This window comes from Lonchura striata, chromosome 8 (assembly GCF_050655825.1).
Source record: "Lonchura striata isolate lonStrDom1 chromosome 8, ASM5065582v1, whole genome shotgun sequence".
Lineage (NCBI taxonomy): Eukaryota > Metazoa > Chordata > Aves > Passeriformes > Estrildidae > Lonchura > Lonchura striata.
This window is the reverse complement of record NC_140710.1, coordinates 22,611,283-22,639,041: the sequence shown is the minus strand read 5'-3', so window position 1 is coordinate 22,639,041 and position 27,759 is coordinate 22,611,283. Positions and strand designations below refer to the sequence as shown.

The window sequence follows — 27,759 nt, the reverse complement described above, 5'->3', positions numbered from 1 at the left end:
TAAAATCAATTGCCATTTTCACATACAAAAGGCTATTTCCAAAGAATATTGTGTTTCCTAAAAAAGAAGTGGGCAACTTGGGATTGCCACCATTTTCCTCAGTAGCAAAGTGACAAGACTGAGAGGTGTTTGCAGCAAAACTTTAACGGAATTAAACAGCAGAAGGAAAGATTGGCACTGAACCCTTTGAAGGATCTGGATATAAAAATATTTCCAGCAAACAGACTGACCTAATGATCTGACAAATGATAGAAAGGAATAAAAAAAGGAGAAATGTTCTGCACACAGCAGAACAAAATCAGATCTGTTTTTACAGTGCTTCTACTACATCCTTAAAGCCATAAACACTCCATTCTTCATTTTGTTTGGGGAATTGCCCACAGATTCAAGCAGGCTATGTTCCCAGATCTCTGTCAGTGTTCTCTCTGCGCAGCGACCAAGGAAAATACCCTACAGTGGCCCTCCTGTATCCCCAGCCAGCACCTCTGAGCTGGCAATGGTTTTGCTGCAGTCACACAGGCATCTGTTGCCTGTAATTCTGCTATTCCACAAGGAGCCTTGAGCAGATTTCAGTTTTTTTCTCATTTAACTTCCCAAGTCCATTCATTTTGAGTTATGTCCAGCGAGGACCAGCTTTTGGCTTTGCTGGCTTTGCTTATGAAACCAGGTAATCAAGAGTAGTTTCTTTTCAAGGTGATGGAGAGCGATGTCTTTTGAGATATTTGAGATTTTGAGATACTTTGATTGACTGGCAATCAATTACTCTGCTTGTTATATTCCAGCTCTTAAACTAAGCTTTGAGGAAACGGCATTCTTCGATATTATTAGAAACAAGTGGAGACTGTTACTACACTTACTGAGATTTTTGTGCAAGAGATAAGCAGAATCACAAATGTGTGTGCATCTTGAATTGCACAATTTCTTCTTCGGCTTAACATAAAAACATGTTCTTGAGGGCATTCACACACCTGCCAAAGCTATTTAATTGTGCTTCAGCTTCAGATAGATTGTACCAACATTTCTACAGACAGGGGAACCCTTTCCTTACTTTTATTATCATAACAGCAAACACCCAGAGAGCTGAGAGATGGGTTTTCTTGTCTTTTAAACCTGCACATCTTTTATGCAAGTGCTCTGAATCAGCCTGAAAAATTCTGGGTCTTCATGGGTGACTGCTTCTTTTCTGCAATCTCTGATGAGCACCAACACTTTCATTTACCACAGGCATGTAGTTACACATGCTTACAGTAAACTTGGCTTTCCAAAAATAAGAAATTTGCACTAAATCATTACAGAAAGTTCCGAGAAGTAGTCATAGGCAATGGGTGCTGAGCTTTCTGCTCTAATTGATGCAATGGCTTGGACTAGATGATCACCAATAGTCCCTTCCAGTGCTTTCTGTTCCATGTGAACCACTTGGATTTTAGCTGAGCCCATTACTACAGTGCTGGCAAAGCAGTCACTTCAGGGAGTGTATCAGAAGTGCTGTCTCACAAACTCTGACACATTTTTTACCATTCAGTAATAAAAGGTCGTTAGAGTTTGTTGGAAGCTGGCTAGTGACAGGAAAAATTGCCAAGTGGAAAGGATGAGGGAAAAGATTGCAATGTATATTTCAGACTCCTTTTGGGGAAAAAAAAATAAAATACAAACAAAAAAAACCAAACAAAAACAACAACAAAGAATAAATCTCCACTGTGTTACCAGTGTAGTGCAGACTCACCTATTATCTCTTCAGGACTCCTTACAAAGTAGTAGGAAAGTGAATGTGGCCCTGAATAAGGCCCCATGCTCAGAAATGTATCCAGGTATCAAGGATGAAAACACTCTTAACACAGAGGAAACTCTTATGTGCGGAACAGAGCTTGAATTCTGTAAAGAATGTTCAGCTACCACAGGGACATCTGTAAAACTTGTCACTTGCCTTTAAAAAAGGTCTAGTGTTCTTAAACCTCAATGAGAGGTCCAGTGATTTAGCCTTTTAAACTGCAGTCATGCCCTATTCCAGCTATTACATGCCTCATTTCTGTTAATCTTCTCTAATTAGTTCTGCTTCTCAAGTGAAGTCTTAGAATCTAACATTTTCCTGTGCTAATACCAAGGGCTCTACTTTCATGTTCAAGGTCAGTCCAGCATTTCACTTTGTAAAACTCATTTGTCCTCCCTGCACTTACACTTGTACTTTGAGTTTGAGTTTAGACATCAGTTTAGACTCTCACAAAGACATTTGCTGACTTTAAAGTTATCCTTAAATGTGTGGTCATGCCCAGCAGAGTCATACAAGTGTGAAGGAACAGACTTCCTTTAGATTCTTTCTCTTCCTTGAAAATATGCAGAGAAAATTTATCCCATGAAAATAATTTCAGCTTTTTCCTTGTGAGTTATTTTGCATGTTTTACAACACATAAATAGATTGGGCCTCAGAGCCTGTAAGGAAGCACATGACAGTTGTATAGGTGAGAATGCTGAGCTGAGAAGGACAAGGTGAATACCTTGCTTGCAGTGAGAAAGCTGTGAACACAATACAAATGATCTCTCTGTTCAAATTACTAAATTTAGATCTTGTGTTTCTCCCTTCATATGTTATACACACACACATTAATGTATTATGTGTTAGCAGGAGGACATACATGCAGTTTTCCAGATTTTTCTTGTGCCTGAGAGATCTGTTATATGGCAGGCATTTCCTTTGTAAAAATGGTATTATTGTTTACTCACTCTTATAACAAATGGAGGCACTTTTTGTATGTGCAATTTCCATTGCTGACTGTAAGAATTTACATATCATTTCTTTCATTGACCCCTCTTAGCTGCCTCTTTTGAAGGGACCAGGTCACTCACTTGCCCTTCCTGTGTGAGGACTGGAGATATCCAGCTATTACTAGCTATTACTGGAGACATGTGATGGCTGAGGTGTGAACACTAATGGGAGGAGGCACCTGAGCCCCAGGCAAGAATCAACTCTTCTCCAGCTGATGCTCAATCCAAAATGGCAGACTATTTTCAGGTTAAAAAACATTAACTGGGCAAGGGGGGAAAGTCAGTCTTCAGTGATACATAACCTAGGCTACAATCAGTTTAAGCAGCTTCCTTTGAGCACTGCTGCTGCAGCTGGGGATAAAATCTGCAGTTCATCTAAATGGGTCACCCAGGCTTGATGCTTTTATAGTTAATGCTGTCATGAATTGCAAATAAGCATAAACCAGCAATAGGATAATGGTAGAAAAGCAAGCATTTTTATGCTTCAGTCATTTCAGATGCAACAAGTAAGAAAACCTGTTAACTATTCAAATTACCTCCTTAAAATAAATTATAATGAATATGTAAATGCAATATATGGAAAATACTCGGCCCTTTCAATTTTGAATAGTTAACACTTAATTAATTCCTTTATCTGAAAATATAATCCCTGAAGTATTTGGTGGAGTTTATGGAACTGTGTATGATTTGGTTTTTCTAAAACCTCTCCAGTGGGATTTATAATGTTATTTAGAAATCATTGACAACAGGGTGCTTGTTTTTCCAGAACTGCAACATTTTGACAAATGTCCATCTAAAACCTCTTACATTCAGTTATTCTGATGTCCAGAAAAAGGACAGAAATAGTAGAAAACCCTTTCATTCTCCCCATCTCTAAGGCAGAGGAGAAAGGAACAGCACATGCACAAAGACCAAATTCACAGATTTTTCTGCAAGACCAGCACCTAATTTTAAAACCTGAAAACTATTCTAAAGGTTAGCACCTCACTCTGCACAGACCTTCAGTAGAGATGTACTGTAGTACAGGGCTTTGGTACCAGAATTTAGCCCCAGGTGATCTGCACTTCTGTATTTTGCTCATCCTTGTGACAATGTGTCACCTTTCCAAGGATATTTCAGAAAAAAAAAAAAAATACACTGTGGAGGTTAACTGTGCCTTAACTCTGAACTGCTTTGGGAGAAGGACACTCAACACCTTTCAGTGCTGACTATCCACAAGCAGGTCTTGTCTCATGACACCTAATAAAGTGTCTGGTAATCACATCAAGTGAGAAAACCCTTCACCCTCCCCTCAGCTGGCAATGCAACATCTTTCCTCCCTGAGGTACACAGCTTAGAAAGAGAAAATAGGTATTAGGGAGCATCATCTAGGAGATGACATGGGACAAGAGTAATGGACAATAGACATCCTCACAAACTGCTTTTCTAAACTCTTCTTTACCTCCAAGTTGTCATCCAGACATGTTCCTAGAGCAGTAACTTAATTACCTCCACTTTATTCTCTCTTGCTCAGCCCATGGTGACAATGGTTTTATCGTGGAAATATTTTCTCTAGAGAGCACTCTGAGTACTGACAGTTCTTCTCTCTTTCCCTCCCTCACACTGTCACCCTTCTGTATTTGCCTTGACACTGTCTTCACATTGTCTTGACATTGTTCTGACAGTTAAGAAAACTCAATCACTGCAGGAAACAGCCATGACAATGCGGACAAGAAAAAGGAAAAGTGTTATGAAAATTGTTGAGGAACTGTGAAGATTTACAGGCTAGTGAAAACAAGATTTTGCTTTTTCTAAACCACATTCCTAGTGAGTTTTCAATAAAAAGCTTATTCAACAAAGTCTTCAGCCAAGGCTGGCAAAAGTCATCTCAAAGGTGATTGGCAGTTACGGACTCTGTACCTGAAATTCAGATGTTCCTAGGTAACAATCCCTCTTACTGCCATGAGTTCAGGTACATTATGGGAGATACCTCAGCCCATCTCCTGGGGAGCAGGGATGCTGAATTACTGTGAAATGCTGCCTTGGAACTCTCCAGCTACACTTTCTCCCAAGTATGTCGTTCCAACTGGGATCCCTCTTGGGGGCAACCAGAAAAGAAAGGCAGCCACAGGAAAAAGAAATCGAGTTAGCTGGAGCTTTAGTTCCCTTTGCTAATAATAAAATAGAATTTTGTTTTATTGGGCCACAAATTAGAAGAGAGAAGCCTAGAAAGAAAGCATCACAATCAGTCTGACAAATGCCAAATGTTGTGGTAACAGGTAAAAATCCCAGCACAAGCAGGTAAGTTTAGTATCTATTTCTCTGCTTGAATTAAACTTCTGAGCAACTACTTAACTGGGTATAGTATGGACATACTAAAGTGCTGTACTTGACAAGTTAAGTTTTGTGATTCAACAATTTGACAAAATTACTGTGGATTTGAGAAGGAATTCCAATCATCAGGAACCATGTGGGGAGGGTTGATGGGTTTTATTTTGTGATTTGTTAATTTGATTGTTTTAGAAAAGCATATATAGTTTTGATACTAGTTCAAATTCTTAGTAGTTACAAGAACACCTAGGTAATAAAAAAATACCTAAAAAATTTACTTTATACTATCTTGGCATGCATACAATCCACATCTTACCTGAAAAATGCAGTTAAAGCTGATCCCTTGCAAAGCAGAAGCTCAACACTGCTCTGTAGGGCATCCATGGTGTTCCCTGCAGGTCACACAAGCACTGCTTCTCCAGGAAGAGCATCTTCTCCCCTCTCCTCCTCCATTACTACCGATCGCTGTCTTCTCCCTAAAGAAATTAGGGAGGGAAGCCATCTGAAGCACATTCCTCTTGCCTCAGAGCCCCTGGGGACAGCAGGGCTGGTGGCCAGGCACTGCCCCCTCCTCACAGAGAGGGGCTTTTCTCCAGGACCTCCCAAACTGCAGGGCCATCTTGGCATCCAGCATCCAAGTGAGGTGGCACAGGCTCCAGGGCTCCATGAGACCTTATTCCAGTCCTCTCCAGGTCCCTGAGGCAGGAGGAGCAGGGGCCTGGAGGTGCTGATTTGTAACCTGCTGACAGACCTGCCCCTGCCTCTGCATATCCACCCCACAGGAATGTGACCCACATGGCTGGCGAGAGAAACCCTCTGCTTTCTGAGTGCAATTCAGGAAATCCTGAATATATCTCTGCCACACATCACTAAGATTGCAGCATGAAGAAAATGTTAGTGAAAGCTTCTTATGAGACCAGAACATACAGAAATAAACCTCTCTTTGTCAATTAATACAATTTTTTGATTACAAGGATGGATCAACACATGCTAAGAGTAAAGTGAACAAGCACATATGCAGATTGATGCTCACCTGGTTAATTTTATGGCTAATTTCATATGTTTAATCATGATGACCAAAGCACAGGTAAGACAAAAATAGAACAGAGGCAAAATTAATCCAAAGAGTCAAGGCAGAAACAATATGCTTCCAATTTATTCAGAGAGAAAATTAAGCTTCAAATGCTTCTGCCTGAACTTACTTGATGAAGCATGGTCTTGATTCAATTAAGAAAATGGCACAAAAATCTCCACTTAAGTGCAGACACTTCTGAACCACAGAATATAACATTTATTCTAAATTCAATATTGGGTGGTTATACTGCAACTGCTCTGGCAAGCTGAATGACAAACATTTTGGTACTTCCTTCCTACACTTTTATGTCTACATGCTCCCTTTATTATTAATGGCATAATATTTGCTGCAGTAGGCTATGGTCAAATCAATACCAAGGTGCCTTGAGAAGACACCACAGCTGAACCCCTAATTAAGTACAATATTTTGTTCCTTTTAAACAAGACACTGTTTGAGGAGTACAGTAACAGTGCCTTGTTCTGTTCAAGGTATCTATAATTAATAACCCAAATGATCAAAGGAAATGCGATCCTAAGAGGAAATGGCTTTTGAGAATCCCTAGGTATTAAGTACTGAGAACTACTTCCCAATCTGTTCTGCAGCCTCTCAGCACACCATGATGTGTGATCCCCTTTGGGATCATAAAACAAGCCCCATCATAGATCTCTCTGAAAAAAAATGCTCTCAGCAAGATAGTCACTAGATATTTATCACTTATTCATTATTGCCATGAAATCTTGCTTAATTTTTTTCCTGGCCAGACCCTTACTGTCACACAGATCTCCCTTATTTATTTAGCATAATTTAATATAAAGTGGGGCAGGACATTGCCCTATAATGTACATGTGCTGGCATCTGGACTGGTATTATGGTATACCCAAATTTATATTGTGGTATACCCAAAATTGGATATTCCTTTTGTTTTTTTATTAAGTTTTCTGAGATAGTGTAAGTACCCGGATGTCAAGCTGTGGAGGATTTAGTTCCCTGCTCCTGCTTGCTGATCTTATTTTCCACTCTCCAGCCACAGCAGCACCAACAACAGAGCTCTCCCTTTAGAGCAGGTTTGTGTGAAACAAACCCCCTGTCACTGCAACAGGATGGCTGAATCTCATATCCAGGGCAATAGCAGGCCAGAGCAGCATCACTGTCCTCTGGATCATCCTGAGGAGTGTGAGCACTTCAGCAGAGCACAGAGGCATCAGTGCTACCCCTCAGAGCTGGTGCCACTGCTGGCATCGTGTCCTGGGGCTACAATTACTGCAGGCTCACTCACCAGCCACACCAGCTTACTGTAATTTCCCATCCCTGCCCTGGAAACACAAGTCTGCTTTGGATCAGGCCTCAGAGGAAGAAAAGGAGAATGCATGGGAAAAAAAAATCTAAGGCAGGGAAGGGAGAACTAGGAAAGGAATGAGAGATGAGGAGCTAGATCTACCTCTTCTATACATTTATTAGAGAAAACAAAGGAGATTATTGATGGGGAAATAGAAATTTAAAAAGCCTTCAAGAAATTACTATACTGAGTGCTAGTGGTGAATAAATATTCATTCATTTATTCATGGTTTAAAATTTTTCATCATTTTACTGGCAAAAAATGGTACTGATCTAATTTTGATAAAGGCTTGCTGGATACCTCTTCCCTTATAGCTGATACATAATGCCCTAGTGGCAGGTGTTTTTATTCTAAAGCATGCCATCACATTAAGCTTTAACAATTTTAGTGATATTCTTCTAATATGGAAGGCTTATTTCTTAGCATATTCCCCAATGAAGGCTCCTGGGAATACCCTGACGCTGGTGAATATTCTGGTTTTATTTTACTTCTACAGTGAAGCATCTTAAAAATGTTTAAGGTAAAGGTATCCTTAATTATATAGTGGATTTTCAATACCTATTTTTCTTTTGGGTCAGTCACTCCTCCTCAGTGCTTTTGAGGCTGCTCTGGAAATAAAAAGTGATAAAACCACGAAACAAATCCATTCTTGTTCTGTTACAAGTCAGTAGAGTTTTTAGGATGCTACAACACAGTCTGCAGGCCAGGAAAGCTGCCACAGATTTTGTGTCAGAGCTATGACTGTGTTCACTTTCACGGGTCACTGGAACTATTGTTCAAAAGGCCATCCTTCTGCAGAAGTTCACATGATAATATCCTTCTGCTGGGCTTGGGACTGATTTCTGCCTGTGTGAAGTCAGTGAGGGCACCTTGTGCAGCTCAATCACATCCAATGATGTGTTATGGCCTTGGCTCTGAGGGAAAGCTGCCCTCAGCACAGGGGCTCAGCAGGACAGCTGAGGAAATTCGGGTTGTGCCAGTTCCCCCTGACACTCCAGCCTGTCCCAAAACACAGGAGCTGTGGCTTTCCCCAAGCAGTCTTGAAATCCCAGTTGGTAATTAGTTCATGCAGAGCTAATTGTAGGTGATTTCTATTGAAAATAATTTAGCACATAATAGAAAGGGCTGGAATGTGAACTCTTCTACAAAGTTCATGCTGGAAAAGCATGGCCTTGCTTTCTCTGTACTTACTGCCCATTCTAGCCACACTGAAGCTTTCTTCTGAGTCCTGTGGTATTTAAAGTACAGTGCACATAATGCTGATGTCACAGGGCTGATTACTTTTTTAAAGTCTGAGGAGACAGGAGAAGCAGCATCATGATTTTGCTGTGCTGCAGTTTGATGTCATCAGGAACATCTAGTTTTCATTTGTGTTACTGAGAACCTACTGCAGGCAATCTCAACACCTGCACACATCAGAACTTGCCTTTACATACAGAGACCTTAAGAGTTGCCTCGTGTTAGTCTGCTATGATACATTTCTAGCAATCAGGGCTTTAAGCTTATCCAGTTATGACTCACAGAAAGAAATCACACGTGGGTCATCATTACAAACATTTGAGGCTACATTTTAAAATCACAGCACCTTTATGTGCCACTGTAGTACCAGAATCACAGCTTCATGCTCTTTTCATATTAAAAAAAGGAAAGAAGTAATGAATGGCAGAACCACTACTAAAGGAGACTGAAGAGGATGTCTTGTAATACCTTTCAAATGCAAACAACACATGGACTCAGAATTTGGACATGAAATCAATTTTGTACTCAGTTTTTAGCCCCTCTACTGGAGGGATTCTTAGCAGCATTTGGCAGCATTTCTGACTGCCTTTTCTCTCCTGTGTTAGTGGTTGAGCACAGAGGGAGCTCAGCTGCTTGCATATTTCCACCTAAACCAAACCTCAGCCCTGCAAGTCAGCAGTAGCTGGTCTGCTTGAGGGGCAGCATTCCTGGCTCAGCCAAGCCCTCAGCTCCTTCCTGAGGCTGAATTCAGGAGGAGCCAGGAGTTCAGTGGCAGCTGGAGGCCTCTGTCTTACAAAAATGCCTTAAACTCTTTCCAGACTCCAGAGAAGCTGTGAGACCTTCTGTCTCTCAAGGTGAGATTTGGCCTTTTCAAGAGACAAACTGCTCCTTTGCTCTGTATTTTCCACTATTTGGAATTCATACAGGAGCAGGAGCAACTGGATTTTACCCCAACTCACAAACTGAGTTTTATGCTGTGTCAATCCCTCCGTATTTCTGAAAATCCTCCCCCATGCAGAGAAGGAGACCATGCTTTGGTCTTCCTCCAACCCTTTCTAGCTTTGGCACCATCTCCTTTGTTATTTTGCCAGGCATCCACTTCCCAGGTGTATGTACACTTCAGCCTTCCTTCCTAGCACAGCTGCAAATACAGCTGGTATCGTATCTTCCCAACTGCAAGCACTGCTTTCATCTTTCCTCCTCCCCAGCAGCACTTGCACCCCTCAGTGTGTTCTGAAATCAGGTTTACAAACAGCAGATTGCACTTCCATTAGTTTTACAAGACTCGATGTAGATGCTTGTGGCTTTAGGGACCAAGGCAGGAACAACACCTCACAAAGGCACCACAAATCCACCCATCCAAACAAGTTCATCTAGGCATGCCAAGAAACCTCACCAAAGACAATCCAGGATAACACTGTAAGATAAAATTCACATGCGTAACTAAACCACTAAGGTTTTCTTTCTTTATTTCTGGCAAAATCTTTCATCCCACATGAGAGATTGTTACACCTGTGGCTCTGTATCCTGAGTTACATGCTGAGGATGTCCCCAGCTTTAATGAAGCCTTAAGAAAAGTTCAGGCAGGAAAGTATTGATTGAATCGTTGGGATAAAGACATTTAATCCACAAAATCACCAATCTTTCCTATAAGAATCAAGCTTATTACCTAAAGAAAATTGCTTCAGATTTTGAGCAAAGTATTTTTTCTATATTCTTTATCTCTGAAGATCTGAAAGAAAGGTAAGTTTGAAGCTGGCCCACAGGTTCCCACTACCATGTACTGCAGTTGCTGCTCACCTGTCTATTTATCTCCTACATCCCAACATAGATGAGTCCTGCTCTGTACTATTAAGAATAAATTCTGCTGCATGACCTCAACTGAAAAAAAAAAACCCAAACAACCAGCACTTCTAGAGGGACAAGGAATACCTCATTATATTGATTTTGCTTCTCTTCTGCAGACTTAGAAGATAAAAATGAGAACAAATATAATGAAACTCTTAAAGGGGAGAGCTACATTCAGAGAGAGTGTGTACAAGGATTGCACAGCAGAAATCAGTTCAGTTTCTACATCTGTGTCCACATAATTTACTGCAATGGATGTCAACTGCCTCCTGGCCTGATCAGCCACTGTTCTACATCTTAGACAAACAAAAATATCTGTGCACAGTAAAAGCAGGATGATCACTGTTCACTACCACATTAAACTGCAGTGCTGTAGTGCTAAACATAAAGAAGCAGAGCATAACATCTTTCATTCTCATTAGAAACCAGTCTACTTGTACTGCTAGTAGCACTGTGCTTTGATGTCCAGTTGAACCAAAAATCCTCCAAATTCAGTGTATAGGAACCCTGTTGAGCTCCTGGGCCTGATTCCCCTCCTGTTCCCAGCACAAACACTAGGGTATGATGCCAAATAAAGTGAAAGCCAAAAATTATTTACATTGAGAACTAAAGAAGACATTTACCTCATTTTTGTTTGTTTATTTGGGACAGCTGGTGCCATTGCAGTGGTGCTCAGTGCAGGCAGTGGGGCAGCTGTAAGGGCTGCTGCAGTGCTCATGGGGTAAGGGAGTCTGGGGTGGCGCAGATGATAAAAGGCAGTGAAGGACAATGACAGCCAGCAGTACCCGCCTTTATTCTCAGGGACCAGCAGCATGTCAGTGTGAACAGGAAAGTTTAGGGACAAGTGAAATGAAGACATTGGTTTAATAGCCAGTTCTGTAATTTCAATCACAAATAATGTTGCCTAAACAACGTTTTAAAATTTTAATGCCATTCCACTGCTACTCTTACACTGATATACCACACCTTTTCTTCAGAAAATAAGCTAATTTACTTTCCTTGATTTTGCTGCTACAAATGTACTAAAACCAAATTTGGCTTTTTTGATAGCTGTGGAATATTTGTGTAACCGCCCTTTTTCTTTCCTGCCTGTGTGTGGTGCTGGTTACTATGGTAATAAACGTGACTCAAGCCTGAAAGTGGTTTCTATAACAACATGCTAGGATGTTTTGGACACACAGTTGAAGTTAAAGATTCAGGATTAACTCTTTATGATCACAGTATTTGAAGACACAACAAGTGCTTGTTTGTTTGGCAAAAGTTTGATCATCCCTTCCCAAAGTAGGATTTTCCATGGAGCAGATTGAGTAATAATGATTCCAGCTGTGGATAGAGCAGGTAGGGCCTGGGGGCTGGTGATTTCTTCAGAGGGGAAACATGCAAAGGACAAACAGCACAACAGTAACTACAAACTGCCCATCACAGTGAATAATTAAGATAGTAATACAAATGTACTGAGAGATGGGAAGGAGGAAAATTGTATTAGTGTAATACTTAGAAAGTTTGAGACTATGGAAAAACCAAAATTATTTGTTTATGTGGAAAAGCTATTTTGAGGGCTAAGATGGCCCCTTACCTGACTCTGTTTTATCCAGAACAGTTTCCTGTCCTTTCTTTCCCCATCTGCCAAATGCTGATGCAGGAGTGACATCTCTGCCTTTCAGCAGAGATGAAGGCACCTGATCCCAATCTCTGTTCCTGCCAATTATGCAGCTGTGCTTATTTCTTCCCCAGTTCTTCATGATACATCAAGATTGAACATCTATCTGCACACCCACAACTTTCTAAGGCTGTCTTTGCAGGGAAGTTAATGTCAGAGTGATTTTTGTGTATTTTTTGTGTCACAGTGCACTGTAGATAAATGGAGAGAGGATTAGTTACACCAAAGCCGCAGCTCCTCAATGCAGCAGTAAATGCCTTGGGCAATATTTTAATATTTCCAGTTAAATGATAATTATTTCAAGATCTCAGTATAGTAACAGAGCTTGATATTTCAGTGACACAGATTCACACTCATGTTTTAAAATCCCAAGGGCAGGTCTCAAACAAGTAATGAGCATGAGCCTTGAAGGTTCATGCTTCTGACTCCAGCCACTGGGCTACCTAAATCCTTGCTACCATCATGTTATCCTGTGACTTTTTTGGTGAGCTGATTTGATCACAATGTAAGCCTTTAGCTGTGAACAAATGCTGTATGCTGGTTTTTATTCAACAGAACCCAGACCGAAGTAACAGCAGTAAGAGAAGCACTCGTTGCTTCATTTGTGATCTAATTTTCTTTTCTTCCCTTACTGACTGACCACCACCAAGATGTCAATTATATATGTCATTCCAACAGATTTTAAAAAACAGAACTAAAACAAACAACCCTCCCCACCAAAAAAAACCCAAAAAAACAACTACCCACAAAAACCAAAACCAAACACACAGGTAACACATTTTCTGATGTTGAAGTTGGAGTTTTTTTATAGAGCCAAACACCTCACTATTGCAATTCAATCCTTCTTTCCTAAATAATGTTTTTAAAATTTAATCTCTCAACTCATAGACCAGGAGTTTTTTGCTACCCATTTTTTCCCCCAAAAATGTATAGCTTAGTAAATAGTCAGGTTTTCTTGTGAACTGTTTTATCTGCACTGGCTGGTGTAGCTTCCTAGTTTTAATTCAAATGTGTAAAGTAATAACTGTTTAAAAAAAGGAAAGGAAAAAAGTGCTCAAAGTGCAGTAAAATCATCAGTGATGGTGAATATATGGGTATCAAGAAGTTCTCTATCTTATAATAGATTTTTTTTTTTCCCCAGAAAATAGACTGTGTTAAGAAGGCCAGAAAATCCTGCAGCATATGTAAAAGATTCCAAAGTTGTTAGTGTTGAGAGTTTCTGTGAAGCTCAGAGTCCTCCTTCAGGGGCAGAAGGCATATCTGAAGAACAGCACTGCAAATTACAAGCAGCCTTCAGGCACAATGAGATGATTAACAAAGTGCAGGCATGGCCACAGCCAAGTGAACCCTGGTTCATAACAGCATGATTAGCAGTGATTGAAATTTGATTTTAAATGCGGCCACTGATTATGACATTTCACCAACTCGTAGGAAGAGTTGTGTCTTGAAAGAACAAGTCTTTGCTAAAAGACATTTCTGACACAAAGAACTCAAACCAGATTGCAAAGTATTTCTCTGGAGGTTTTGAGTGGCTGAGATTGCTAATTGTCAGAATCTGATCATCAATTCACTTTGTTTTGATCTTATCAACATAGAAGAATATTTTGAAAAATGGACATGAACCCAGTAAATCTCTGATTCCAACAGGATCTAGGAAAAAACCCTCAAAATTGTCAGGAAAGATATACAGATGAGCTTTTCAAAATTACCTGCCTTACTGAGGAACAATAGTTTAGCAATCAGATTATCTGTGCCAAAATGATTTGGCCATTTCAAAATCCCTGCCCAGTTTATGACAACTTTTCCCTAATTCAATTTTGGCCCTCTAATGTCATTGACATGCATTTCTAACATCATAAAAATTGTTTTGTATCACTGCAGTAGTTTCTGACCATTCAGAAGCCTTTACCAGCCAAAATCATGCATTTTTACTGCTTATTAGCTGTATAAGCTCAATTATTAATACACTAACAAGATCATTTCAATGAATTTAAATAATCTTACCCAAGAGCAAAAAACCAAAGCTAAAACGGTCTTTTTCTTGTTATTTCTTATATTAAGTCAGTTGTGCCAGTTCCTGAAATAGCTGCAGGTATGGCCATGTTTCTGGTAGTGTGGATAATGTGCCAGTAGATGGCAAGCTTTACTGCAAAGAATTTCACTGCCAACCATCTCATCTGCATCTCAAGGATTTAACCATGGGGCAAAACGCTTGGCACTAAATCCTCTTGTAATGAGATTAAAGTACCACTGTTTATAAAGAGACTGATAATTACCTCAAGTGTCAGTCAATGTAAATCCAAAGCAATCAGCATTGTTGCCATTTTTCCTAAAGTTACATACGAGTTTTAAGACTCTGTCAGAACAAGTCACTGCTGAAGTGACCTTAATTGCTTAGGAATGAAAAACAGCTCCTCTGCACATCTGAGGTATAGCATCCTGGTTATCCTTCTGCAACCTGGCCAAAAACCAAGCTCCCCTGAAATATTTCTGTTCCTTTGCAGCTCTTTCTGTGGGTGCAGAAGAGAATATTCTTCAGGTATCTGCTCAAACTGAGACAGTCTTTGCATCAATCATCACACTGCATCACAGGGCATGCAGGAGCTTCCACCTGCCATACTCTTCATCCTCCTTCCATGCAACTCTCAGCTCAGGAGGTTCTCAAATCATCCTTCCACATCACTCCAGAACAGCAGGGAAACTCAGTTTCCACAGGAAAGCAAGGGAGATAGTGCAAATAACTTACCTGTAACAGGTGGAAAATGGTGTTTGAACTACCAGTCCAGAATCCAAAGATTAGCTGAAGCACTCACATCATGCAGGAACATGATTAGAAAAAAAAAAAAAAAGAAAAAAAAAAAAGAAAAAAAAAAAGACATGGAAATGTCCAAGTGAACTGCACACCATTTGATAACTATGGTGTGCTAAGTGCATACCTCTGATGATCACCTTTTGAGATGCAGTTTTGCTGCAGAGACAAACTGCTATAGAGTACACTTAAACTCTTGGTCTCAGCCTTTAAACCACAACCAAGCTAAAACTCAGCATGGTTACATCTCTGCTAAGACCTTCAGAATTCCTGTGTTCCTCAAAAACTACACAAATAATAAAAACCATGGCACAGTGCATTAGAATAAAGACAGAACACCAAAAGTGTTGCTCTTTCACTATAAACTTGTCATAAAAATCAGACAAGAGTATCCTCTAGAGAGTACTGGATTTATTGAATTGTCTGTTGGCAATTTCTGCATAAGAAATTAATTTTATAAAAGATACAAAAGTTTAAATTAAAACACTGCTTAAAAAATCTAGGAAAGGTTTTCTGTTTCGTGTTTTTCCCATAATGATGTCACCCTGCAGACAAATTGGTTGCCCTCACTACATACAGACAGTGCTTTTAGGGCTGTCTTTCCCCTTTCCCCTCCACTCTTACTGCCTCAGAGAGCTATGAAGCTTTTTAACCAGAGCTCACTCTTGCTATCAAAACTGCAGACTGGCAAACACATCATGTCCTCACACAGTCATTATAACAAACTCAGCCTGTTGAATGCAAATTAACTCTGGAAAAGCAGTAATAATTAACTAAATTGCTTCTCATGTCACCGTGGTCCTGTGTAAGAAAGCACGCAAATGACTGACCTCACCTCTTGTAGCTTACACAGTACAACAGTTAGACAACATTATAACTTGATCATAATTAATTTCTTCAAATTTGCAATGTTTCCCCAAACACGCACTTTAATGAATTTTAAATAGGTACACAGACTGAAAGAAAAGCTCTCTAAAGTTGTGCAAGGAAAATGCAGGATGCAGAAGTTCCTAAAGAACACAGTTTTGCTAATTTTAACTGTAATTAATAGATTGCAGTAAGCTCTGTATTATCCAGGCTAAAGAAAAAAAGTAAATGCATGGGCAAAACACAAAATTATGTAAACCAGGACATCAGAACATACATAAGAGTGTGCTGAGGAAGAGAAGGGTCTGAATTACTGCTGACAGTGGTGCAGGTCAGTACATGTGACCAATGTCTTGGATTTTTGCTTTCAGTGAGAACTCTGAGCTGGAGCAAGTGCAACCAACACCACATCAGGATGAAACACCTGCTCCCAAAACTGATTATTAACAGGTTTGGGGAGGGTCTTTTTAAAGGCAGGCTAATCCAAAAGTACTATTTTTGTCCTGTTTTCCTTCAGAGAACATGAAGTAACACTCCAGTTCTCCTCCTACTAATCAATGTTTAGCTTGCTTTCTATGTAATCCTTAAGACCACTGTTGGTTTTAAATCATGGTGTCACTGTTGCTATCAATGTTACTACATAAATCTATTCCCCTTGTTCAAACAAGCATTAATTAGTTATCTGGTTCAGTAAATGTACCTATTCATGAACATCAAGTTAATTCAGACTGGTCCTTCCAATTCTCAGAGGCACTGCTTCTCCGTGTGCACCTCAATTCAGAAAGCACAACAGTCATGCACAGGTAATTTTTAAGCCTTTCCATTTATTATCTTAGTGTCAAATCTACACAAGCAGGGTTTCCTAAGCTAGTTAAGCCTTCTGATACTTTCTTCCCCCACTTCCCCCTCCTAGGAGAAAAACATTATATTAAAATGCTTATAATGATTGTATTTTATATATATATATATATATATAATTATATATATATATAATTAGTGATTGTATTCTATATTAAAATGCACACTATGGAAACACACCATGACCAGTCAGTTTGTATTCTCTGACACCCCTCCCTGGTTGGTTGGTTGGTTGGCTGGTTGGTTAGTATCCTTGGGTGACAAGCCCTAGCCCCTCCCTTTTCCAGAGATTTGTCCCAGTGCTGTTTATCAGCATTGGTCTAACTCCAGTTATTGGAGTCTCCATCTCTGTTTACCTCCTCTCTTTCAGTGCCCCATCTCCATCTCTACTCCCAAATCTTAATTCAAGAACTGAGAATAAATTAGAGACTGTGGGTAGATGGGTCTGAATTCCTCTGAGAAGTTCAGCTCTCCCACAACACCCTGTTTGCACAAACACACACAGTTCTGCTGCTGGAGAAGACACATACTCTTCACATATCCAAACAACACCCCAGATTAAAAGTGTAAAACAAATAATAATAAAAAAGATGTTTACATTACTTACATATAGATAATTTAATGCAACTTCTGAGTTCCAGCTCATGAGTCTTTCTCTTATAAATTGCTTTCTCTTCTAAAGGAAAATTCAGCTTAATTTCACAGTCTTGGCCCAGAAAAAGCTGCTTCAGTGTATCCCAGAGGTGGATTCTGAACAGTGCTGGTAACAGCTCACCCTCCTTGACTGTGAAGTGAGAAGCAATTCTTGCTATTGTTATTCCTTACAGCTTCAAGGCAACTCCAAGTGGCCTTTAATTACTGACAGAAGCTCGGTGCCCAGAGGGTGAGGAAGTAAGGAACATCTTTACACCACATTCACCATGTCCTTCCAGCCTCTGAGGTTGGATGGCTCTCACAGGGCTGTTTTGCATCTCAGGTGTTTGGTAGAGTCTTTGTGGTGCAGATGCTGTACACCTGTGAAATTACTATTTATAATAAGCAAATCAAAATCAAGGTGCCTGATGGTTTGAACTGTTTATTTGAGCTATAACTGCATCTGAGTAATTTAGCTTGTGAAACCCAATGCACAAAAGAATGGTACCAGCACAAAAGTGATATTGAACTAAAAAAAGTGGTGCATCTCCTTTCTCTAGTATGAAAACCAGAAACAAAAACCTTAACTATATCTAAATATGTTCCATATTGTTGGATATCCATTGACAACAACCAATATTGTCTCAACTATACTTTTAATATAGTGTTAAATAATCCTGACACTCCAGACCATGGCTGTTGAAAGAGGCGAGAACAGGAAATTACAACCTACTCAAGTTTTCATAATTGTTTTCATTATACACTCATTAGTCCACTAATGCATCACAGAGTTGCCAGTCCTGTTTTCTTCTCAATAGCCAGCAATTGGAGCCGTGGATTTTGAAGCACAGTTGTGTTAAGAACTACACTTCTTTCACTGTTGGTTACTCCCAGTGCTGTGGAATTCCTCAAGATTTTTTGTGTTTCTTTCCTAGAATCGCTTTGCACGAGGAATGACTCCAGGTGCCTGTCAAACTCTTGCCAAAAGAACTCTACATGTGTTGCTGGTCATAAAGATGACCCTTGCCTTTGTGCAGATGCATCAGTGGACAGCGTGGAGGAGCTCTGCAACAAAACCTCCAACCCTTGCTCCTCCAACCCTTGTCTCCCAAACGCTACCTGCCTGGGCTCTGCCGGGAACCTCAGCTTTACCTGCAAGTGCCCCGCTGGGTACAACGGCCCTAGCTGCGAAATTGCTGACAGTGACTGTGACACCAACCCGTGCGAGCACGGAGGCACCTGCCAAAGCGGCCTGGCGGGGCCCACCTGCCTCTGCAGCGCCGGCTACGCGGGCGCGCTGTGCGAGAGGGACGTGGACGAGTGCATCTCCGAGCCGTGCCGCAACGGGGCCCTGTGCCGCGACGGCGTGGACGGGTACTCCTGCTACTGCGTCCCAGGCTACCAGGGCAAGCACTGCGACCTGGAGGTGAACGAGTGCGCCTCAGAGCCCTGCCTGAACGGGGCCACGTGCCTCAACCAGATCGGGCACTATGACTGCATCTGTCCCCTTGGCTACACGGGTAAGCCCTATTAAAGCAACTTTTCCTCTGGGTCGTGTGGAACCATCATAACTCACATTCCACGTTCAGCTCCCTCGCCCACGCGTGGGTTTAGCCATATCTGCATCACCACCTTGTCTTTAGCCTTGAAACCAGTGGCTGTTGGTACATTACAGATAAGCACATCACTGTTAACTACTGATACCAGAAAGAGAAGGGTTAAAGAAATCTCACATTCACCAAAATCTACACAGCAGTTTTGTGAACGCCAAGCTATGTCACAGGGCTAGGTTGACTTTGCTTTTAAAAGAAATATTCTCAAAATGCTCTCTTCGGGGTGTTATATCTAGTTTTTTTCTGAGGATAAAAACCTATGTTTAACAGATTCAAAAATTAGATTCAAGTAGACAAATTCTACTCTAAACATAGACATTTCACATTAAATTTCTTTCATCTGCCCTTCCCAGAAACAAAGGACTCATATGAGTGCAACTAGAACATTATGTATGTTACGTGGACAAGTGTTATGTTCCCAAACTGCCCATTTTTTGATAATCCCATTTTATGTAGCTCCATTTTTAAGGTACAGGTGTGATTTTTCTCCCCTACTTCCTCTACTGGAAAGTATATAATTCTTGTTGGAAGACAGCTCCCTTCAAATTTCAAAGCTGTATTCAGGGGTAGGACTGTGAAAGGTAGCACACTGAATCATTAAAAGGAGAAAAGGGGAGGCATTTTAGTGATAGATTGCAAGTCAGGTAAGCAAAGGAAAAGAAACAGTCATACAACAAAAAGGGGAGAAAAAACAGCTATTGCTTCAAGTGATTCAAATGAATAAGAAATAAGAGATGTGGTTTACAGCTCCATCCCCAAATCCCCATGCAGGAGGGGAAGTCAGAGGTAAAAAGCAGCTTTCCTGTGTCTAACACAGCACTTGTTGGAAGGCAGCCCTTGGTTAATATCCCTTATGAGCACAGAGAATGTTATTTGAAGGAAGCTTGTTACCTTCCTGCCACCCCGCTGCTGCCAGGGGGTGTCGGAGCCCGGGCCAGCTGAGGAGAAAACTACACAACTGAGGGAAAGCCAAAGAGCAGAAGGAAGGAAAAACCTATTAACAACCAGCATGGTTACTCTGCAATGATCACACTCAGCCCAGACCTCCTGTTGTATTCAGGAAACTGTATTTGTTTAACTGGCTGTTAGTGGGGTCCAGGCCTGGATCCACAGCCCAGAAACTTGGTTTGAAAGAGTTGGAATATACACCTTAGAGACAAAGGGAGAGAAAACATAATGAAATAGTGAAGCACAAACAAAAAGAAATAAAAATTTAGGTCAACACAAATTCCTGATGGAAACTCACTCTGCTGGAAGACACTCTACTTTCATCATGAAATTCTGCTGTTTCCATAGCTGATGCTCTTTTCTCTCACAAAAAAAAAGTCACCAAAGCTACACACTTTGCACAAGCAGAGTTAAAAAATGAGGAGAGGACCAAGGAAGGAGAAGAGGTCTAAAATACACAGCAGAATGGGCTGCAGTGTTTTGACATAAGCTCTGACACTGCTTCCATCAGCAAAGAGACTAACCATAGGAATTCTATAGAGGAGTCGCAGACCATTCCTCCAGCAGTAAAACATCAGCTTTAAAAAGGTACTTAACAAAATGTTTTATCAGAAGCATTCTTTTTTGTTGTTTTTTTTTGCACCTTGCTGAGTTGTGCTAAATGCACAAGCCAGAAGGATTACAGGATGAAAGCCTCGAGGTGTCCCCAGTGGTAATAAAACCCCTCATTTACCTCGTCAGGGGATCTTGTCAACCATTATTATCCTGGCCTGACACCATGAATTACTGTGGGAAGTCATCCAGCCTCATCTCATTTCCTTAAGATGTAAAAACAGGTTATATCTCTTGATATGCAGGTAAAGAAGGTACAGTAAATCTATAGCTGCAATGTTAACCAAATGCATGAGTTACTGGCTGCTGTTGCTACTTGTTTCATGGACTATGACTGCTATTTTGTGTGATTGGTATGCTGCAGCACTTAAAATAGCTGAGAAATGTCACACGTAATTCTTACACAAATGGAAGAGGTTAGAATACACCAAGAGCCAAAGACTGGAAAATTTAGCATGAAATCTGTAGTTTCTATGATAATGTTCTGCATGTGTGAAATTATTTACAAGACATGTGTCACACAGCTGTTAAATAATGAAGTTCAATTGGTTTGTTGAAGTTTTGCTGGCTACCCTAATCAATTGCATTTTCTCCTCCATTGGACTAATTGCACTTGCTTTTAATTCACCCCAACAGAGCACGGTGTAAGAGCCTGTTATTACCCACAGCTACATGCATTAATTACCTTCCTGAAGCCAGTCCTCTATTGCCAGTGAACATTCCAGTGTGAACTCTCAGGAGTGCATGGCAGTTCCAAAACCCATTCTCAGCCTAAAACAGCAAGTGAAAGTGTTTCAGTGGCAGACAAAATAGGTGCAGGGAGCTGGATTTGCTCATTGTGCAATACCTTTTATGATGAGGTAACCATCGCTGTGATGACGTCCGTAAAATTTGAGGAAATTACTCCTGATAGATCTCCAAGCTTTCATTCAGTATTCTCATCAATAATGTATGTGCTATGCAAATATTAAGAATAGATGCATCATAAATAAGTCTTAGGCACTTAAAGGCAAGCAGAGGCACAGCAACTCTACCATGGGATGGAAAACCTCAAATAGAGATCTCACTTCCCAACAAGCTCATGTCCCTGTTGTTGTGGATGTAATAGCAAACCACACAGTACATCCAACAGCAATTGGCCTCAGTGCAAAGCCTGTTTCCTTCCCCAGCTTTCCAGTTTCAAACCAGCACTCCCCACCTTGTGTCCTAGCCACCCTAGATATTCAGCTCGGATGAGATGCCCAAACTTAAAAGGGACAAGCCTTGATCAAAAAAACACAACTTCTCCCTCTAACATTGGCTGTGTGTCCTTCATCCTCACTTGTGTTTACTTTTTCTTGACTGGGGCTGTAGAAAGAAGTGCACAGTAGGACTCAGTGGAGAAGCAAGCAGTATAAGAAACAACCCTGGTTCTTCAGAGAAACTGCAAAAGTTACAAATGTGACTTCTCCCCACCTTCTCAGCATTTCAATTCAAACCATTTGTGTGGTTTGTACATGCAGGGATGCTCAGCCTGCTCCAGGACACCCAGGGTGCCTCAGCTTGTGGTGGTGCAGCCCTGTGCAATAACTGCGGCGGGGCTCCTTGGCGCTCTCCTTCCCGCCTGGCATATGATATTTGGCATACAGCATATTTATGACAGAATGTTAGACTGAGGTGAAAATGCAGATCTAATCTTTTCATCTCTCTTCTACACATCTAAGAAAGCCTGACAGCAGACTCAGTGGAGGCTAGGAAGGGATTCCCCCTGTCTGCATGGCAGATCGCATTGGCTGGATGCATTATACAGGGAGAAGTTTTCTTCTGAGGCAACATTGCCGAAGGCAGGTTACTGGGCTTGATAGATTAAAGACATGAACCAAAACAACAACGCTATGTTCTCATGTTAATTGTCAGGCTGTTCTCAGGCCTGTAGTTTTAAATTTGGCTGAGCTGAGGATCAGTTGAACAGGGCTTGTTTTGTCACATGATTTTTAGTGTTCGCAGTAAGCTGTTAACAAGCTCTGGCAGATTTACGGTCACTAGACACACTTTTGCAAACACATTGTTTATAATTACAGTGAATTCACAGGGCAATGACCACAGAGGGACTGCTGACTATATCTGGCTGTAATGTACATTACCGTAAAGCCGTAAGAGAGCGTTCCTGTGCTGGGCTCTCGTGGCAGGCTCCCACTGAAAATAGTGGTTGGCTGAGCAGTGAACCTTGTACTGGGGGCACGCCACTGGCAGCTTCCCCATCCACTATGTGGTCTCAAGGAACTATTTCTCAACTGCTGAAAATAGGAATTTGCACTTTAATGCTTAAAGACAATGAAAAATAGTTATGAGGCAACATCTCCAATTTTTGGTGTGGCATTTTAAGACATTTCCTGGTACTTATCCATAGTACGGACTTATTCTTTTAAAACAAAGATGCTCACAAGCATCAAAATAAATTATTAATGAAGTGACAGTGCTAAATATTATCAATCTCTGTGTTTTAAGAAAGATGCTCAAAGTTATAATGTACAAATTTCACAGCAGTACAGAACTGACAAAAGGACCATAAATAAAGAATTAGAGATAAGCTCCTAAATAAATTGCAAGAGTGATACCCATCATCAAACATGCCTGTTCCCTCTGTTCAAAGTCTACCCTATCATCTTCTACTGAAAACTTCACTTTTACAAAAAAAGAAAAAAAAAAGAACCCATTCTCAGGGCTGCAGGTTTTTTTTCAAGTAGGAAATTCTCCTGTAAACTTTTCAATACTGCAGCTACTTCGACAAGCCAAATAAAAAATAAGGAAATTCACTTCAAAGCAGCTTCTTCATTATAATTTGCCACTTTGCATCTGTTTTGTGGCTGATACTGTAGCTGCTAAAAAAACCTGACTTGGCAGGTGAAAATTATTTGAAAATATTACTCTATTGCTCCAAAACACTAAGTAAGTGCATAAGCATACAAAACCCTGAAATAATCAAAGCTGCAAGGCATTGGTTATTAAATTTTCTTAGTGTCTCCTGGTCTGTGCTAGAGATAAAAAAAAGGAGTGTATATTTAACCTGCCAACTATCACAAATAGCTGTGAAGTCAAGTTAGAACTGATTTATTTCCAGCAATTATCTCTGAAGAGCAGCTCCAAGATTCTGACCTGCTGCAAACATGGCACCACAGACCCATTTACTTGCATATTGGAAAGCCTTAAAAAAATTAAGCAATAATCCACTGCTAAACAAGACACCTCCCAATGAATTTAAAAAAAATGTGAATTCTCAATTTAAAGGTCAACTTTAAATGGACTCTTATGAGATCAATAAACTGCTGGTCGCTTCTGTATTATGTAAACAGGATAGTAGCATTGTTTGAATAAACTGAAAATTAGTTTGTCCTGTCTCCATGTTCAACAGAAAAAGTTATTTTACCTATTCTTGTGAAAACAACTGGCTTGTTCTTTTGTAAATTCTGCCAAGCCTTGAAAAAACTAGTTGTGCAAAGCACATTGAGGAGGAAATGCCTTTAAAAACCAGGCAACTGCATAAAGAAAAAAAAACATATTATGTGACTATTGTATTTCAGGCAGTTCTTGCTGAGATTTCCAAAGCTATCTCCTAAGCCTGGGGTCTATTTTCTCTGCTTTTGAAGGTACGAACTGTGAGGTGGAAATCGATGAGTGCTTGTCCCAGCCATGCCTGAACGGGGGGACCTGCCACGATTCCCTGGGGAGCTTCTCCTGCTCGTGCGCTCGGGGCTTCCTCGGGGACCGCTGCGGCACCGACGTGGACGAGTGCTCCAGCCAGCCCTGCCTGCACGGGGCACGCTGCACGGACGGGGCCAGTGGGTAGGTGTGCCAGCCGGGGCAGGCTCAGCCAGCTGCTCCTGGGGTGCCTCCGCAGGTGGGAACGCCATGGGAGCCTGCCTGGCCTGCTAGTCATCTCCTTCCACATTCTAGAGTTCACTCCTTGGTCCTGCACTAATTTCAGTTTTGATTTGAAAACGATTAAAGAATGCCAGTCTGGTGTCAGAGCCAATAGGACAACAAAACATTTATGGCAAAGGCTGACTGAGAAGTGTATTTTTCGTATTTGTACTTTAAATATTTACAACGCGCTGTTTTCCTGGCTGTTAGTACTGTCATTTAGATATCAATTCTGTTTCTAATGCTTACCAAACTTTAGTTTCCAAGAAATATGTGAGACTCTATAAAACTGAATTTGCTGACAGCAGCTGCCCACACTGACAGACAGAAGGATTAGAAGAGAGGCAGAGAAAAACTGTAATAATTGTAACCATAGTAATAGATATCATCAGGAAATGTGTCAGAAACTCTACAGGTTCAACAGCTACTTGTTCAAAAGGACCTGCAGCCCAAGGGCAAAAAAGTAACAACAGTAATTAAAAAAAAAAAAAAAAAAAAAAAAGGCGAATACAAGGCAATGGAAAAGTGAGATTCTCCACCTACTGTTACTAGCCCAACACAGAGGTCCAAGCAGAGCTCTGGCATTCACTCATCAATACTGGATTTTCTGGCTCAGCATGAGCTTCCCAAACTGAACACACATATGTATATAAGCTCAGCCTGAAAGTTCCCCAGCGTATTCATGCAGGTGCTCCTCTTGCCAGTACAAGATTTGTCCTTTATTGTGTATTTTCCAGTTTTTATAAAGCAGTTTTGAAGACTTTGGTGCCCGAAAAATCAGTCCAGAAGGCATGTCAGCAAAAGGCGTGCTTGCCTTGAGTGAGGGGGTAAGAGATCATATTCTGGGAATGAGTTTTTCTGCAGTGTGGTGACATGGCACCAGCCTTGTGGAACTTCTTTTCAGCAGTGCTAAATGGCTCTGAGCAGGACAAAGCCATTTATTATTTCCCAGTGTAGCTACAGCATGGCAGCAGTGAGAGGGGGTCACCTTGGACATGACTCACTCAGACCTGTGCAGTAACCTGGAAGCCTTTTGAGGATACATGTGTGAGGTGAGCAACTGGGATGCTTATTCAGGCCAGACTTAATCCTGCTCATTTTTCTCCTGGCTTTTAAAGCTGAGGTACAATGCAAGACCAATTTTAATTGGCTTGCAATACTGCAGGGTATCTGGAGAACAATTGGAGCTCTTTCGGTATTTGTTATGTGATGGAAAGGAATGGACAACAAAGCAATTCAAAACAGAAGGGTGTCCAGCAATTTCCTTTCTTTTGTGTATTTTTGGGGATAAATTAAGAATTGTGGCATTTCAGCAGGAGTTTTCCTTTTCTGACTAATCTACAGTACAGCTGAGTGTTTGGTGTCTGTCACCAGCTCTCACAGAAGTGTGTACAAGGCAATGGATTTAGCACAAAAAGCTGTAAATACAAACATCAAACCAAATTCACTCGCAAATTTCAGACTGACCTTCCAGTGATGCTTCATGAATACAATTAAGTACAAGCTGATCTCTTAAAAAAAACCATTTTCACATAAGTAAACATTTAAACTCAACACTTTACAGACTCAGCTGGATGACAAAACCTAGTGTGCCTAGGCAGAGAGAACATCCTGCATGATCCATGTCTTTTTTCCATAGGAAATATTCCCAGGAGCTCTAATGTCCATAGGAGATTCCATAGGAAAGAATGCCTACATGTATTGCTTTCTGCAGATTATGAGAACATCAAACAAGAAATCAAAAAAATATGCTATATAGAGTATCTAAATTATCAGTCTTACTATAAAAAGCCATCTGCCTGCTCAGTTGTAGCCTGCTCACAAGCAGGGCACCATCCAGAATCCCTGAAGGTCGACAGCAATGTCAAATGCTAAAAGATACCCAAGAAAAAGGCACACAGGTGGGGCTGCAGTGGGTTACATTAAGCAGTGAGTTCTGGATATTCCTCCCTGCTCTATGATTCTGAACCAAAGGGAAAAGTAGCTGGGACACAGGCAGAAAAATAAGCTTTCACCAAAGCAAAGCAGCACCAAACTGAAGGTGCATGGGAGAAATGTGTGGAAAACTCAGCAGAAGAAGGAGGCTTCAGGTTTGAGAACATTCCTCAGAATAAAAATTACTTTTCTGATTCACATCTTCCTCATTACTTTTTATATCTGAAATTCAAATGCCACCTGGTCTGAGTCATCTCTGGTTTTGATTTAGGAATAATCCATACACCAGTAATAAACTGGCTGGCCAGAAGTTTCGGCTTATGCACACACTTAAACAGTGTAGTAAAAAGTTTACACTTTTTGTTCTGTTAGATTGCAGGAGCCAGTTGTTCTCTGATGTTGCTTTGTGTTCAACAATTTCACTTTCTCTTCATGTATTTACTCCAAGTCTAAGACTTGGATATTAAGCACAGAAATCATCAAATAAGCATACTTATATCTTGCTCAGCAAGATGCCCTATGAATGCAATTGTACAATAATGCTGTTATCACTTTAATGTAAAAGAAAATAGAAGAATAAATTTTTGTTTCCTATAATTTTTTAAAGTCAAGATCATACAAGCCTGCACAATTAACTTGTATCTTGCAAAAGCCTGTATTTTCATATAACATGTACATGTTAACTTTATACTTGATGACCAAATAACAGGTGTGCTGCTTTTTATAGCACTCAGCTCTCCAGGAAAATGAAAAACAAACAAAACTTCCCAGACATTAGTGATATCTGCATGTTGCTAATTTCTGTATGTACACTAGTTTGTTTACTTATGTTGTAGTTGCACTGCTATCAAAAGGGAGCTGTATTACTGTTGTTATTGGGACAAAGCAAGCAATTGACATTTTTGTTCTAACCTAACAATAAAAGGCTGGTTTGCAGGGAAAAAAAATCATTCAGTTGAGGAAAAATAAAATTCCTTATTTTTCTGCCAATGCAATTTCTACCAGTCCAAGAGGAAGGGATACTGCCTCCTCCCTTTTCATTTTGTGAATAATGTTAATCCAACAAAACAAATTTTCTTTAAAAAAAGCATTGGAAATGCCACAGACTTTTTTTTTTTTCTCCCAAAAACTAAAAAATAAGAAGAAAAAAGAAGTATCAGTCATTCTTCGGGTTGTGTCAAAACCAACCCATAAGCAATTCTTTTCCCCCAGACAAAACCACATATTTCAGGGAAAAGCTCATTGTTGGTTCCCAATTTCTATGGTTTCTCCTAAAGCACCAGATGGTGGTCTCAAGCTGGACTCAACCCTGTAAACTGCGAGCCAAGGCTACACAAGAAGCCTGTGCATGTGTGG

The 27,759-nt window shown here is 40.6% G+C and overlaps 1 protein-coding gene across 1 annotated transcript in view; it reads left to right on the top strand.

Moving 5' to 3' along the window:
• CRB1 (crumbs cell polarity complex component 1) overlaps positions 1-27,759 on the top strand; it is a 92,398-nt gene that overhangs the window by 8,367 nt on the left and 56,272 nt on the right. The window contains exons 2-3 of the mRNA XM_031505516.3: positions 18,331-18,915; positions 24,195-24,390. Of these exons, the coding sequence (XP_031361376.2) occupies positions 18,331-18,915; positions 24,195-24,390 (781 nt within the window). The remainder of the gene's footprint in view (positions 1-18,330; positions 18,916-24,194; positions 24,391-27,759) is intronic.